The 14,655-nt window shown below is 40.2% G+C and overlaps 1 protein-coding gene across 1 annotated transcript in view; it reads left to right on the plus strand.

Moving 5' to 3' along the window:
* The window catches only part of CCDC14 (coiled-coil domain containing 14), a 59,219-nt gene extending 49,005 nt beyond the window's left edge, over positions 1-10,214 (plus strand). Inside the window, exon 13 of the mRNA XM_081088537.1 lies at positions 8,622-10,214. Within this exon, the coding sequence (XP_080944663.1) occupies positions 8,622-9,528 (907 nt within the window). The 3' untranslated portion in view covers positions 9,529-10,214. The remainder of the gene's footprint in view (positions 1-8,621) is intronic.
* The last annotated feature ends 4,441 nt before the right edge of the window (positions 10,215-14,655 follow it).

The raw sequence follows: 14,655 nt of genomic DNA on the forward strand, positions 1-14,655 counted from the left end.
GTCATAATCTGGCCACTCACATTCAAATATATGCCATGTTCAAAGGCTGTTAAATCGTGTTGTTTTCCCATATTTTCAGGAAAAAATCACTTATACTGTCGTGGTAAACAACCTGCTTCCATATTTATAATGGTCTGGCCCTCTAGCAACTTCAGCGTGAAATTATAGCTAATTTGCCTACAAATGTCAGGTGGTCATAATAATCTGGCTACTCAGTGTGTGTGTGTGTGTGTGTGTGTGTGTGTGTGTGTATTTTATTGATTTCAGAGAAGAAGGGAGAGGGAGAGATAGAAACATCAATGATGAGAGAGAATCATTGATCAGCTGCCTCCTGCATGCCCCCTACTGGGGATTGAGCCTGCAACTCGGTCATGTGCCCTTGACCAGAATTGAACTTGGGACCCTTCAGTCTGCAGGCTGATGCTCTATCCACTGAGCCAAACCAGCTAGGGCTCTTTTTATTTTTAATAATCCTCACTCAAGGATATGCCTTTATTGATATGCCTTTATATGCCCCAACCAGGGATTGAACCTGCAACTTGGGCATGTGCCCTGATCCAGAATCAATCCTGTAACCTTTTGGTGCAGGGGATGAAGCTCCAACCAACTGAATCACCTAGCCAGGGCAAATTAAACTGCCATGTTTTTTTTCACTCTTGCATATGTCATGGCATTAGATAAAATAGTTTATTCCTTATAACAATTCCTTGCCTAATGTAGTCTAAGTAAACCTTAGCCATTTTTAATCTGGGAGATGGATGGATGGATGGATTCATTTGCTTATTCATTTATTCAACAAACATTAATTGTTATTATGTTCCAAATATATATGTGTGAAAAGCTCACAAAAACCTTTAATCACTTTAGTTGCTAAACATCCATATCATCAAGCAAAATGTTTATTCCAGTGCTTTATAAGGAGATAACCTTTTTAAAGGATAAACAGGACTAAAAACTATTTAACATGCATGGAGTAAGTGATAGTATAATTATTCCAGAAATTAGCATAAATGGAAGCCCAAAGGAATGAAGGGACTTACCTGACTTTCACAGTTAGTTGGTGCCTCAGTTTGGACCTTAGCCAAGATTTTGGATTTCCTCTTCAGCCTTGCTTACTGCTTTGAAAAGAACAGCTTCTCTCTAACAGAAAATTACTCATTATTGAGAGATTTTTCTACCTTTGTACCTGTGTATTTTTTAAAAATAACACCGTCTGCCTTTTCTGGTGTTCATTAGGAATGAAAAAGGATTCGCTTGCAAATGGAGTCTTCTCTTAACATTTACCCTAACACAGAAGCATAGGAACTGAGAAAGCTTATTAATTCTTATACTGTGTATTATCTGCTCTTAGGAAAGGCTGTCTAAACTATTAAATACACAGTTGTTTTGTTCTCCTTTCCTTAAGACTCAAAAATTTTCCTGCCATTTTTTCCCCATTGTTTTCAAGGACCTTTTATTTTTATGCGGGCATGGATCCTGCTTATATATTAGATTAACTTTAAATGATTATAGAATCATTGTGGGCTGGCTTACCATATGTCTTATAAAGGTTAGTACTACTTGTACATTTTCTGAAGATTGCGTAACACCTTCAAAATGCAAGTACGTATTACCCATTGATGGCAATGTATTTTGTCCTTTAAATTAAAAAGCAAAACAAAATTTAAAAATCTGTCTTTGAGCTTACTTGTGTCTAAATTCACCCATGTTGGTTATCCTATATAATAAAAGGGTAATATGTAAATTGACCCTAACTGCAGAATGACCAGAACGGCCGCTGAACCAGTCACTGTGAGGCACACTGACCATCTCTTGGTCCCTTTCCCCAGCTGGCAGGCTCTGATCACCTGATGGCCATCCACAGTGGGTGCGGGGCTGGCGAGTGGGCGGGAACGGCTCACCTCTCGGTCCCTTCCCCCAGCCGTCAGGCACCAATCACCCCATGGTGATCAGGGAACTGGGGATGGGTGGTGGTGGGGTCCAGGGCTGGTTGCGGGCAGTTGGGGAAGATGGCCCTGATTGCAGACCAGGCCTAGGGACCATACCTGCGCAAGAATTTTGTGTGCCGGGCCTCTAGTTTATAATATGTTCGGTGACACCCTATGCAATTCAATTAATTAGGAACATCTCCAGTACTATACTAGGCTCCTGTGACTACTTTGTACTTCAGCATTACAAAGCAAACTAACAACATCTAGCAGTACAGATTTTTCTACACGTTATGCTTATATTTTATCTTTTTAAATGTTCATTGTAAATCTTCTCATTCATCTACCTTGTTCCTTGTCTCTGCAATAATATACTTCAGTCAGATAGATGTCTTTTTATGTGTGTTTTTAAGAATCTCTCAGAAAAGAGATTTCACAAAATTTCTGAATGCCTTTCTTAGCCTATTAGGGAGGGATAATGGAACTAGAAGATACACATATAAGTTCTACCCAAAATCCCCCTAAACCATCTCTCTCTTCTTTCTCCAACCTTTAATACATTAAAGGTTTTGAAATACATTTTTATCATTTTTTTAAAATATATTTTTACTGATTTCAGAGAGAAGGGAGAGGGATAGGAGATAGAAACATCAATGATGACAGAGAATCATTGTTCGGCTGCCTCCTGCATGCTCCCCACTGGGGACCAAGCTCTCAACTGGGTATGTGCCCTGATCCGGTATTGAACCCATGACCACCTGCTTCATAGGTCAACACTCAACCACTAAGCCAGGCTGGCTGGGCCATTTTTATCAAGTTTTAGATTTTTCTACAACAGATACAAAACCAATAAAATGTTGGGGAATATTAATATATTTTCAGTAACTAGTAAATCTTCTAATAACTTCTAAGAGCACTCTTTTTTTTTGGTTAGATTATATTCTTTTTTTTATTAATTAAATCTTTATTGTTAAGATTATTACATTTGTTCCTCTTCCCCCCCCCCCCCGCATAACTCCCCTCCACCCAGTTCCCACCCCACCCTCCTCCCTCACTCCCCATCCACTGTCCTCATCCATAGATGCACGATTTTTGTCCAGTCTCTTCCCGCATACCCCTCACCCCTTTTCCCCCCAAGAATAGCCAGTCCACTCCCTTTCTATGCCCCTGATTCTATTATAATCACCAGTTCATTCTGTTCATCAGATTATTCACTTGATTTTCAGATTCACTTGTTGATAGATGTGTATTTGTTGTTCATAATTTGTATCTTTACCTTTTTCTTCCTCTTCCTCTTCCTCTTCTTAAAGGATACCTTTCAGCATTTCATATAATACTGGTTTGGTGGTGATGAACTCCTTTAGCTTTTCCTTATCTGTGAAGCTCTTTATCTGACCTTCAGTTCTGAATGATAGCTTTGCTGGATAAAGTAATCTTGGTTGTAGGTTCTTGGCATTCATCACTTTGAATATTTCTTGCCACTCCCTTCTGGCCTGCAAAGTTTCTGTTGAGAAATCAGCTGACAGTCGTATGGGTACTCCCTTGTAGGTAACTGACAGTCTTTCTCTTGCTGCTTTTAAGATTCTCTCTTTGTCTTTTGCTCTTGGCATTTTAATTATGATGTGTCTTGGTGTGGTCCTCTTTGGATTCCTTTTGTTTGGGGTTCTCTGCGCTTCCTGGACTTGTAAGTCTATTTCTTTCACCAGGTAGGGGAAGTTTTCTGTCATTATTTCTTCAAATAGGTTTTCAATATCTTGCTCTCTCTCTTCTTCTGGCACCCCTATAATTCGGATGTTGGTACGCTTGAAGCTGTCCCAGAGGCTCCATACAATATCTTCGTATTTTTGGATTCTTTTTTCATTTTGCTTTTCTGGTTGGGTGTTTTTTACTTCTTCATATTTCAAATCTTTGACTTGATTTTTGCAATCCTCTAGTCTGCTGTTGGGAGTCTGTATAATATTCTTTATTGCAGTCAGTGTATGCTTAATTTCTAGTTGGTCCTTTATCACAACATCGAGGGTCTCATTAGATTTCTTGTAGTTCTCATTAAGTTTATCAGCAGTTTCTAGAAAATTCTTGAAAAACCTTAAAAATGTGGTTTTGAACTCTATATCCATTAGTTTGCTTTCCTCCATTTCTGTCATTTGTGTCCTTTTTCTTTGTGTCCACATTTTTTATGCTTCCCGGTGTTGATAAAGTGGTTTTCTGTGCTGAGTGTCCTCTAGGGCCCAGTGGTTCAGCCTTCCCAATTACCTGAGGGGGACACTCTTGGTGCACCCCCTTGTGGTCTTTGTGCACAGTCTTGTTGTAATTAAGCCTTGATTGTTGTAGTTATCACTGGGAGGAATTGACCTCCAGGCCAATTGGCTGTGAGAATCAGCTGTGTCTGCAGTGGGAGAACTTCTGTGCTGGAGACACCCCTCTGGGCCAAAACTTGCTTCAATGGGGCTTTGGTGCTCACTGAGTCTGCCCCCTGAGTGTGTCCTTTATGGTTCCACGGAGCTGCAAACTGGGTGGTCCCACTCTGACCTCTGGGTTTCCTGGCTCCTGGATCTCTAGGGAGGTGCTAATCTAGCCTTTGCCTGAGGCTATCCAGCAAAAGCCTCCCTGCAGGGCTTGGGCAGGGCGGGTCCCATGGGATCAACAGGGCAGGGCTAGCAGTTATGGCTGCTCTCAGTCCTGCCTTCAGAGGCTCTGCTTCTCAGTGTCCCGGTAATCGCTGCAAGCCCCTCAGAGAGAAAGCTGCCCTCGAGTTCCGACCGATGCCAGACAGTCCCACCTCTCCCGTATGAGTCTGGGTCCCTAGAGACTCGCCCGGAACTGGAGCTCAGAGCCTGAGACTCCCTCCCGATTGAAAATGACAACTGAGCCCTTAGCCGCCAGCCCGCTCCACATGCACCTCCACACCTTAGTATTTTACTTCCGTACTGCACCTCCTCTGAGTCTCAGTATGCTTTTCTCTTTCCTTCTAGTTGTAGAATTTCCACTCAGCCAGCCTTCCTGTGGTTCTGGATGATGTCCGTTCTGTCTTTTAGTTGTATTTTTGAAGTGGTTGTTCGAGGCAGCAAACTCCGGTGTTTACCTATGCCGCCATCCTCTAAGAGCACTCTTACATGTACTGATAGTTATTTAAAGAAGTACCTATATATATATAAAAGGCTAATATGCTAAGTGTCCCCCCTCCGTCCTACTGGTTGCTATGATGCACACTGACCACCAGGGGGCAGACACAACCAGAGAGGAGGGAGCCCAATTCCTCACAGGGCCGCATGATTCCACCTTCGCCTGTGGGTTATGTTGTTGCTGGGGCACTGTTGACCCCAAATCTGCTTTACTGCACACTTGTGTTTGCATTCCACACCCTGTATGACAGCAACTTTGCAAAGTGCCCTCTCACACTCTGGGACCCCTCAGGGATATCAGAGAGCCAGTTTCGGCCAATCCCTGCAGGCCAGGCCAAGGGACCCCACCTGCCAGAGGGACCCAGCTTACTCCAAAAATGCCTTTTGAGCCACGGTGCCACCCCAGCTGCAGCCTGCTGGGGAGGGACCGCGAGAGGTTGGCTCCAAGGCATGTCCGGCCCATCTTGCTCTGTCCCACCCCACCGGCCACCTTCTAATTAATTTCCTTTCAATGTGCATGAATCCATGCACTGGGTCACTAGTATTTTTATAACTAGCTAAGAAAGAACCTTGCATGTCTTATGAAATGTGCCAGTGGTTTTTGTTTTTTTATTAATCCTCACCCAAGGATATTTTTTCATTGATTCTTAGAGAGAATGGAAGCGGGGGGGGAGAGACAGAGAGAGAGAAACATGGATGTGAGAGAGATACATTAATTGGTTGCCTCCCACAGGTGCCCCAACCAGGGCTGGGGATCTAGCGTGCAACCAAGGTATGTGCCCTTGAGAATCAATCCTGGGACCTTTCAATCTGTAGGCTGATGTTCTAGCCACTGAGCCAAACCGGCTAGGACTGTGCCATTTTTCTAAGCATTAAATATCACTGGTTTAGTTGTATCCCATGTAATACAAACACAAATATTTTCTCTTTGTACCTATTTTAGGTGCATTAAAATTTCAATTTCTTTGCCCTGGCCAGTTTGGCTCAGTGGATAGAGCGTCGGCCTGCGGACTGAAAGGTACCGGGTTCGATTCTGGCCAAGGGCACATGCCCAGGTTGCAGGCTTGATCCCCAGTAGGGGGCGTGCGGAAAGCAGCCAATCAATGATTCTCTCTCATCATTGATGTTTCTATCTCTTCCTCCCTCTCTCTTAAATCAATAAAGAAATATATTTTTAAAAAAATTTCAGCCAAAACCGGTTTGGCTCAGTGGATAGAGCGTCGGCTTGCGGACTGAAGGGTCCCAGGTTCGATTCCGGTCAAGGGCATGTACGTTGGCTGCAGGCACATCCCCAGTGGGGGGCGTGCAGGAGGCAGCTGGTCGATGTTTCTCGCTCATCGATGTTTCTAACTCTCTGTCCCCCTCTCTTCCTCTCTGTAAAAACTCAATAAAATATATTTAAAAAAATAAAAATAAAAAATTTCAATTTCTTTAATTATGGAGATTTTTCTTTTAATTTCAGAGACAGTGATGAGTCACATTTTGTTTATACATCAGAAGCTTAATGGTTGACATTAATTTCCATAGACTGAACTGTTACTAATGTCATTGTCTCTTCCTTCCTTTTTTGATCACTATTTTGTCCACGGCAAAGATAACATTTTTATTTAAGTCTGGAAAGAAACATCATAACAATGTAATCCTTTTCCAAAAATAAATAGAAATTTCAGTATGTAGTTCTGTTTGAATTAATTAGAGGCGTCATTATTCATTTTAGCATTCCTTTAAAGATATGTTCCTATAGTATTTTTTTTTCTTTTAATAATAGCTCATTAGCTTCTTGGAAGTTATGTGAGAAAAAATGGCAGGAGCCATTGCCATTTGAAAAGCAATCAGAACTCAAAATAGAGCCTGACAGTGTAAGCCAAGTTGGAAAAATATTTTTTTTTGTAGGAAAAAAAAATCATACATTCTGTATTCAGAGATATAATCACTGCTGTTTAATATAGAGATTTCCTTTTAGTATTTTATTTAGATGTGTGTGACTGTTTACAAAAATAGTACTATATGCATATTACTTATGGCCTGCTCTTTTTTTTTTTTTTTTAAATATATTTTATTGATTTTTTACAGAGAGGAAGGGAGAGAGATAGAGAGTTAGAAACATCGATAAGCCACCTCCTGCATATCTCCTACTGGGGATGTGCCAGCAACCCAGGTACATGCCCTTGACCGGAATCGAACCTGGGACCTTTCAGTCCGCAGGCCGACGCTCTGTCCACTGAGCCAAACCGGTTTCGGCTGGCCTGCTCTTTTTAATTTAACCTCATATAATGAATATTTCCCCATCAATATTCATTCTTTGCAATATTACTGTAAATGTTGTGATGCAGTTATACCATAATTAACCAAAACAGTCCACTGTATTTGAACGTAAAGATGTTTAATCCATCTGGTTTTTTTAATTATAAATGATATCTTTATAAACACATCTTTGGGTGCAGCCTCTTGTATATAGTTATATCAGTAGGACAAATTCCTAGAAGTGCAAATTGGTGGGTCAAAAGTGTGGGATATACAAATCTTCTGATGTATTGCCAGTATGTTCTCCAGAAGAGTTAAACCAGTATACACTTGTAGTACCTGCTGCTCCAGGCTTCTCTAACAATGGTGTTTTTATTTTACTATGTTAATTTGGTAATCCAAAAGATGCACATTTAGAAAATTTTAATTTCTTTGATTAAAAGTTGTACTCTTAAAACATGCTTATTGGCTGATTGCAAGCTTTTAAAATTACCTATTTATGTCCTTTGTATCTTTTTAAAATTGGTGTGTTTCTTGTCAATATGGACAAATGTGAGTGAATTCAAATAGACTGAGGCTTAGTACAAAATGGCTTTAATAAGACCACTAATAAAACTTGCCATAAATGGACACATATTTAGCTCGAAACTGTGCTAAACACATTATCCTTATATTATTTTATCTTATTTAATGTTCATTGTAATTCTGTAGTAGGCATCTTTATTTTGCAATTGAGGAACTTGAGCTTCAGAAAGGTTGAGTGCCTTGCCCAAGATCACAGCTAGTGGTAGCACTAGTATATGATTTCATTTCTGTCTGACTGCAAACCCTGTGTGGTTTTCCTTAAGTCACACTTTTCCTGGTACTTAGCTGTTGTTTATACCGATTTATGCTGGATAATTTTCTAATCATCCTTTTTTACCAGTATTGCTCCAGTGTCCTTTAAATATATATATTTGAAATGGAGAGAAATAACTTAATTACTAATAGAATCAACTACCAAAGAAGTAGTATAGTTACCATTTTGCAATGTTTCTCAAGAATAAAGCATCTCCATACCTTAATAGAAAAAAATGTCATCTTAATTTTAGACATAATAATATTAGATTTGATGCACACCAGGATCTTTTATCATTTGTTATTTTAATTAACTCTTTGGAAAGGAGCATATTCTATGATTTTGTGCTTTTATTTATTTATTTATTTATTTTTGCTTTTCTCCCTATTAAGAACCAGGCCACTTGCCTCAAATTCTTTCTTTTAAACATGATATATAATGTAAGAAATGGGTAAAACAATAATTAGTGTACTAAATTCTTCTTAACAGAACTTTACAGAGCAGTATGGCAAAGCTTCTCTCAGATCTCAGTATGGACACTGCTCGCTCCAAGCCTGGGAATAATCTTACCAAGTCACTTCTGAACATTTATGAAAAACAACCTCAACATGACCCAATCCCTGCTCAAACTTCCATAATGAGCTACTTAAATAAGTTACAAACACATCGCACTTTTACACATTCAGAGCCACTTTCTGCAATTACCAATGAGGAAAACATAGTGCCAGATAGGCCCTATGAAAATGTTCTGCCTTCCAAAAGCCCTCAACACAGTAACACCAGGAAAATGGAGGAAGTATCAGCCCCTGGAATTATTTCTACCCTTTCAAAACAGGATTCTGATGAGGAGAGCGAAATTCCAACTCTAACAGAAGGTGAGTGTAATCTGGATAATACCATTTATATTCCCTTTGCTAGAAGTCCTTCTAAAAGGAAATCACCACTGTCTACGAGAGTATCCCCCCAGCCTCAGATCAGTGTAGCTCCACGACAGCTGCTCAGCAAAGGTGAACCTGTCTCAGAAAAAGAAAATAAATCATGTGCACCTGGAGTTTGTTCTGCCAAAAAGGAAGCAGAAGATGCACCTGAGAAACTTTCCGGAACAGCTGAGATGGAGGACAAGCAGCTCCTCAAGAAAATAAAGGAAGCCATCGGCAAGATCCCTGCTGCCATTGAGGAGCCACAGGATCGGGCTGCGTGCCATGTTCAAGTGAAAAGCAGTGCGGTCTCCGACGGTAGCTTTTTAAATTCTGACTTGACGTCTGACTGGAGCTTCTCTTCTTTCTCAACATTCACTTCTCGTGATGAACAAGACTTCCGAAATGGCCTTGCAGCCCTGGATGCCAACATTGCTCGACTCCAGGAGTCCTTAAGGTTTGGTCTTCTAGAGAAATGAACTCAGAAGAAAACAGATTGAGTGTCAATGTAACTTGGGTACATTGACTGTATATTTTAAATTTCTTTATAGAGAAATGATGTTTTATATTAATTATGTGGGGAAAATAAATTGAATAATAAGTTTATTATTGGAATATATTGATACTGTAGAGCTTATAAAAAGTCATCTTAAATTGGCAATTGCTAAGAGAAGAAAGGGAGTTGTAGATAACTAGAGAAATAGTATAAATAATATTTTATTTTAGCACTTAGCAATTAGAGTTCTTTTATTAACCTGCTAGGCTTGGGTTGGAAGGATTCTCTAAAGGATAATTGGAAGGGAATCTCTGGGTACAATTTACTGTATTCACACTAGAGTTTCTCTTTCAGGAGTCCTTTTTTTTTTTATGGCATTGTGTTTTTTGTATGTGATGCTCTTTGCTACAGGCTGGTGTTTTTGGTGAGCTATATAAACATTTAAGACAAAGTATTCCACTTCTTAAAAAACATTAGGTGGTCCAATAAAATATTGGTTACATCCTAAGTGAGCATATCATTTCTTAAAACTTTGGCACTTTTCTTTTTATCCTGATTGCATGTTTAAGATCTGTAAAAAATAATGTCAGACTGATCAATGCTAACAGATAAGTTTCAGTTTTGGCAAACTATGTTTTTTAATAAATAAGTATTTGTTTTTTGTCCTTATTATATTTGAACATGATGGAGTTTGTGAATCTGGCACTGGTTATAACTCTGCCTTTCTGGACCAATTATCTTCAGTACTTGAACTGATAGGAACTAGGTTGGACTGTGCTTCTCTATACTAACACTCCTAACTACTCAGTATTTCTTCCCTCCATGTAAGCAGCACATTTTTTCACTTAGGAAGATGGATATTGTGCTATCACTAATACTCCATATAGGTCACCTGCCTGGTCTCATGTGCTTAGTGCTTGAATAGGCTTTAGCATTACAGAAACTGTCCCAGAAACTCTTCCTGCTGGTCTTTAAGTGTTGGTGCTACAACTTCTAAAGTACCCAGATATAGTCTGATTTTATAGATAGAAATATATTCAGATTTTATAGATAGAAATTTCTTAAGTCTAAAAATATTAGATGAATTCTAGGCTATTTTCACAGAATTATCTGTTAATTCTTTTAATTTTTCTTACTTCCAGTACTCATAAATAAATATGTTAGTATATTTGGAGGTAATAGGTCTCATAAGTTCTTTGAGTTCAGAAGTACAGGTCAGAATACAAAATAATAAAGCAAAGAAGAAAATTGTGTCATCCGTCTACTCCAAAATATTCAGCTGTTATTCATATGCAGAAGTAATGGCTTGAGATTATTATATAATAATACAAAAAGATCATTCTGTTTAGCCCTTAATATAGGATGAACATCCTTATATGTGAGAAAATTTTTAAATGCTTATGAGTTCATTTAATTAGGGGGTTAATAATTTGATTAAAGAACAAATGAGACTGGAAAATCCTCGAGGGACTGTTTGATATAAGAAGAGGGACTATTTATTTGATATACACAGCATAGAAACATGAAGAGTTCAGTTAAATTTCAAGGTGGAATATGATCCTAACAAAATGGAAGAGATAGTGGGTTTCATAGAAGTTTAAAGAAGGAAGCTACAAAATGGTAGGGGGGAAACCTAGAAGGGAAGAAATTTCATTTGGATCGTAAAGAATGTATAGGATTTTAATAATTCTGTGAGTATCTTCAAAATGTCAACCCCTGTAGAAAGTCGGTATCACAAAACATAGGGGTTGGTTGAATAGTATATTTAGAGGATGGTGGGTACATCAACCTGACTAAAATAGAAGAGTCAAGGTTATATAATGGTAACATTTAGAAGACTTGGAGTCAAACTGTAGAATGTCTTAAGCTTCAGGCTGAAGAATAACCATTAAACATGAAGTCATTGGGGTTTGGGTATCTTTGGTGGTGATACTTTTTTTTAAATGGAGGATCACCAAATGAAATTGGGTCTTCCTAAAGTTGCATAGAGTGATGGTAAATAAGAAGAATTAGTGGCAATAAAAGTGAAAAGGAGAGAGAAATTGAAATTTTTTTTTCAGTAGGCTTGATAATTTACCAGAAAGTGAAAGGGAAATCAAAGATGACTGATGTTTTCAGTTTGATCACTTGAGTCACCCTGAGCAACGTCTAAAGTGAAAAATCAAGTTCTTGATTAAGTCCTAAGTTAAAAAATTCCAAGATTAGTCTTGATAACAGTACTATACCAGTAAATGGAGAGTGGGATAAAAAGGAGAGAAAGATTGCCCATTCTCAGTAGTCCTCTTTAGATCTTCACATCAGGAGTCAGTATAACTATCTCATCATAGGAGGGTCATTCTGATCCCAAATCTCAGAGCAGCTTTAGTGGAGTATCCCCTAACCTCTGCCAGGGTGAATTCAGTATCTCCTGATCGATACTGAGTGTAGAATGTAAAGGAACATCCTCCAGCATCTTGTCACCATGCTGCTGTCTTTGGATCTGTGGAAACTTCACAATGGATACAGTATTTGTGAATACCACTGAAGATGAAAGAATCTGATTCTGTTTGACCAAGTGTAGAGGTCCTAGGGGCAGGGCTAAAGAAACCAAAAAAATTACTTAATAACATTCTTCCCTTATTCCTACCACTCTTGGAGTTAGCAACTTTTCCAGCAATTTTTACTTTTCATTAATGGTGGTATTTATGTCAGGTGCTTTAAAAAATGATAAAGGCCTGCTTAAACTACATGGAAAGTAGAGCAGAATTGCAAGGCTATTAGGTAAAAAGGGCATGCAGCCAAATCACATCTTACGAAGTATGTATCTAGTGTCAGTGAATGAAATGAAAGCTCTGATAGTACCAGCTCCTAGTCTGGACTCAGAATACAACAAAGAACAAGACAGATATTCTTTGCCCTCAAGGAGCGACATTACAGTGGGACACAAGAAAAGGAACATATAAGTACTGTGAAGAAAAACAGTGTAAAGGAACAAAAACGACAGAATTGACAAGTTTTGATTATCAGGGTAAGAGGCTCTTCCTCAAAAATTATGTTTAGGGGCTTAGAACTTAAGCATACTACTAGATAAATTGGATATGATTTACCAGTTAACAATCATTTTTCAAATCTGTTAACCCTAACTTTCCTTCTGCTCAAAATTGCTTAAATAGATGAGCTCTATAACTATATTACACCTCAGTGTTTTAGTATAACACTTGTAGAGAACAGGGCAATATTTTATTTAAAGCATTTTATTTTAAGTAGGACCTCCCAGAGATTTATTAGAAACTAGGGGCCCAGTGCACGAATTCATGCACCTTGAAAGGAACTGTGGGCCAAGAGGCTGCGGTGGGCACAGAGACCCATCCTCCATTCCCCACACCGGCCCCTCCTGCTTCAGCCCCCCAGTCCTCTGTCCGCTGGCAGCCCCACTCCCACCACCACCACTCCCACGTGCTGACAACATCGGCCCCGCTCACACCTACTGATGGCATGGAGCAATTGGGGCCGGTACCAGCAGTGGGTGTGAGTGGTGGCTGCTGCCCCAATCACCCCTCAGGAGCAGGGGGAGGTGGAGAAGCCCTGAGGGGCGCTCGGGGCCGGCAGCTGCTGCTCGCACTTACTGATGGCACCAAGCAATCGGGGCCAGCGCCAGGCACCGGCAGTGGGTACAAGCAGTGGCTCCAGCGCCGGCAGTAGGTGCAAGTGGGGCTGGTGCTGGCAGCAGGTGCAAGCGCTGGGCGGGGATCGTGTCGTGCGGGAGCAAAGAATTTGCAGTAATCACCAGAGGCTTGCCCCGATGACAGGGACCGGCACCCCACTGTGGTCTGATGCCCCCACTCACCTCCACCATCACACTGTGGCCGACGCCTGCCATATTCCACACACGCCCCTGGTGGTCAGCACACATCATAGCAACTGGTTGTTCGGTTTTCTGCCGTTCAGTCTGTTTGCATAGTAGGGTTTTATATATAGAGATGGTAAGATCTGTGGTTCTGAAGGGCTGAGCTTTTAAGTTGAATTTTTGAAAGGACTTTAGAAGACATGTATCTCACTTATACCCTTCCTACCCATATGCTTCTTAAGGGCAGGGACCAGGATTTAGTCATCTTTGACACCCCTGAGACACTTAGTGTCTCTCGTAGTAGGCAGTTAATAACTATTGTTGGGCTTAATTAAATCCCTGACACGGTCATCTAGGCTTCACTTGATTTTCTCGGTGCTGGTAAATTCATGCAGCATCTTCTTAAGAGCTTGTTTGGAAGTTCTAGCCGAGGAGTGCAGCTACACATACACCCTTGACTGTAGACCGGTCCTCTCCTCTGGGGGAAGTTCGTCCTCTTTGACCAAGTGCGCAGCTTCAGGAGGGACACACATGGACACATGGATCAGTGAGGGAGGAGGGGGAACACCTGCCTAGCCAGCCAGACCAGCCAAATCAACCCTGATGATCAATGGGGTGACAGATGTTGCAGCCAGATTGCCCTCACATCCCAACAGCTTCTTTATAGCTTTATTACACACACATCTAAACTCATTGCATTAGCCTTCCTGTAACTTTCATTCTTTATTCCTATTATTTACTTCTGAAAAAAAATTCACTTTTGCTTAGCAAACACTTGTACACTATTGCTTGTTCTAAGAAGTGACAGATTGTTAAATATTTAGGATGGGAGATAGGGCAAAACCATTTTTTAACTGTCACCAGTGCAAGGATAATCTATCCCACCAGCCTACCTCACTGATTTGTAGGAGGAATAAATGTAGGCAAAGCACTTTGAGAACTGGGGGTCACTGAACAGTCTGACTTGTGACAACATTTAAAGAGCCCTCAGCATCCTACTTGCCCTTGTTTGATGTCCTCCAGTTGTCAATATCTTAAAATGTAAATCCAGCAATGAACTCCAGATGTAATATGATCAAGCACAATACAGTTAGATTATCATTTCCTATAATTTTAAGTTATTTTAAAATGGACAAATATTGAATTGGCTATCTTCGGCCATCACATATTACTGCAAACCGTATTCAGACTCCTAGTTAGTTTCTAGATAGTAATATTCACATTGTCATTCTCAGTGTTGTGTGGCATCACATTAGGGCAGCTTGGAAGAGGGAGGGGTGCGGG

The sequence above is a fragment of the Myotis nattereri genome, assembly GCF_964212035.1.
Source record: "Myotis nattereri genome assembly, chromosome: 3".
Classification (NCBI taxonomy): Eukaryota; Metazoa; Chordata; class Mammalia; order Chiroptera; family Vespertilionidae; genus Myotis; species Myotis nattereri.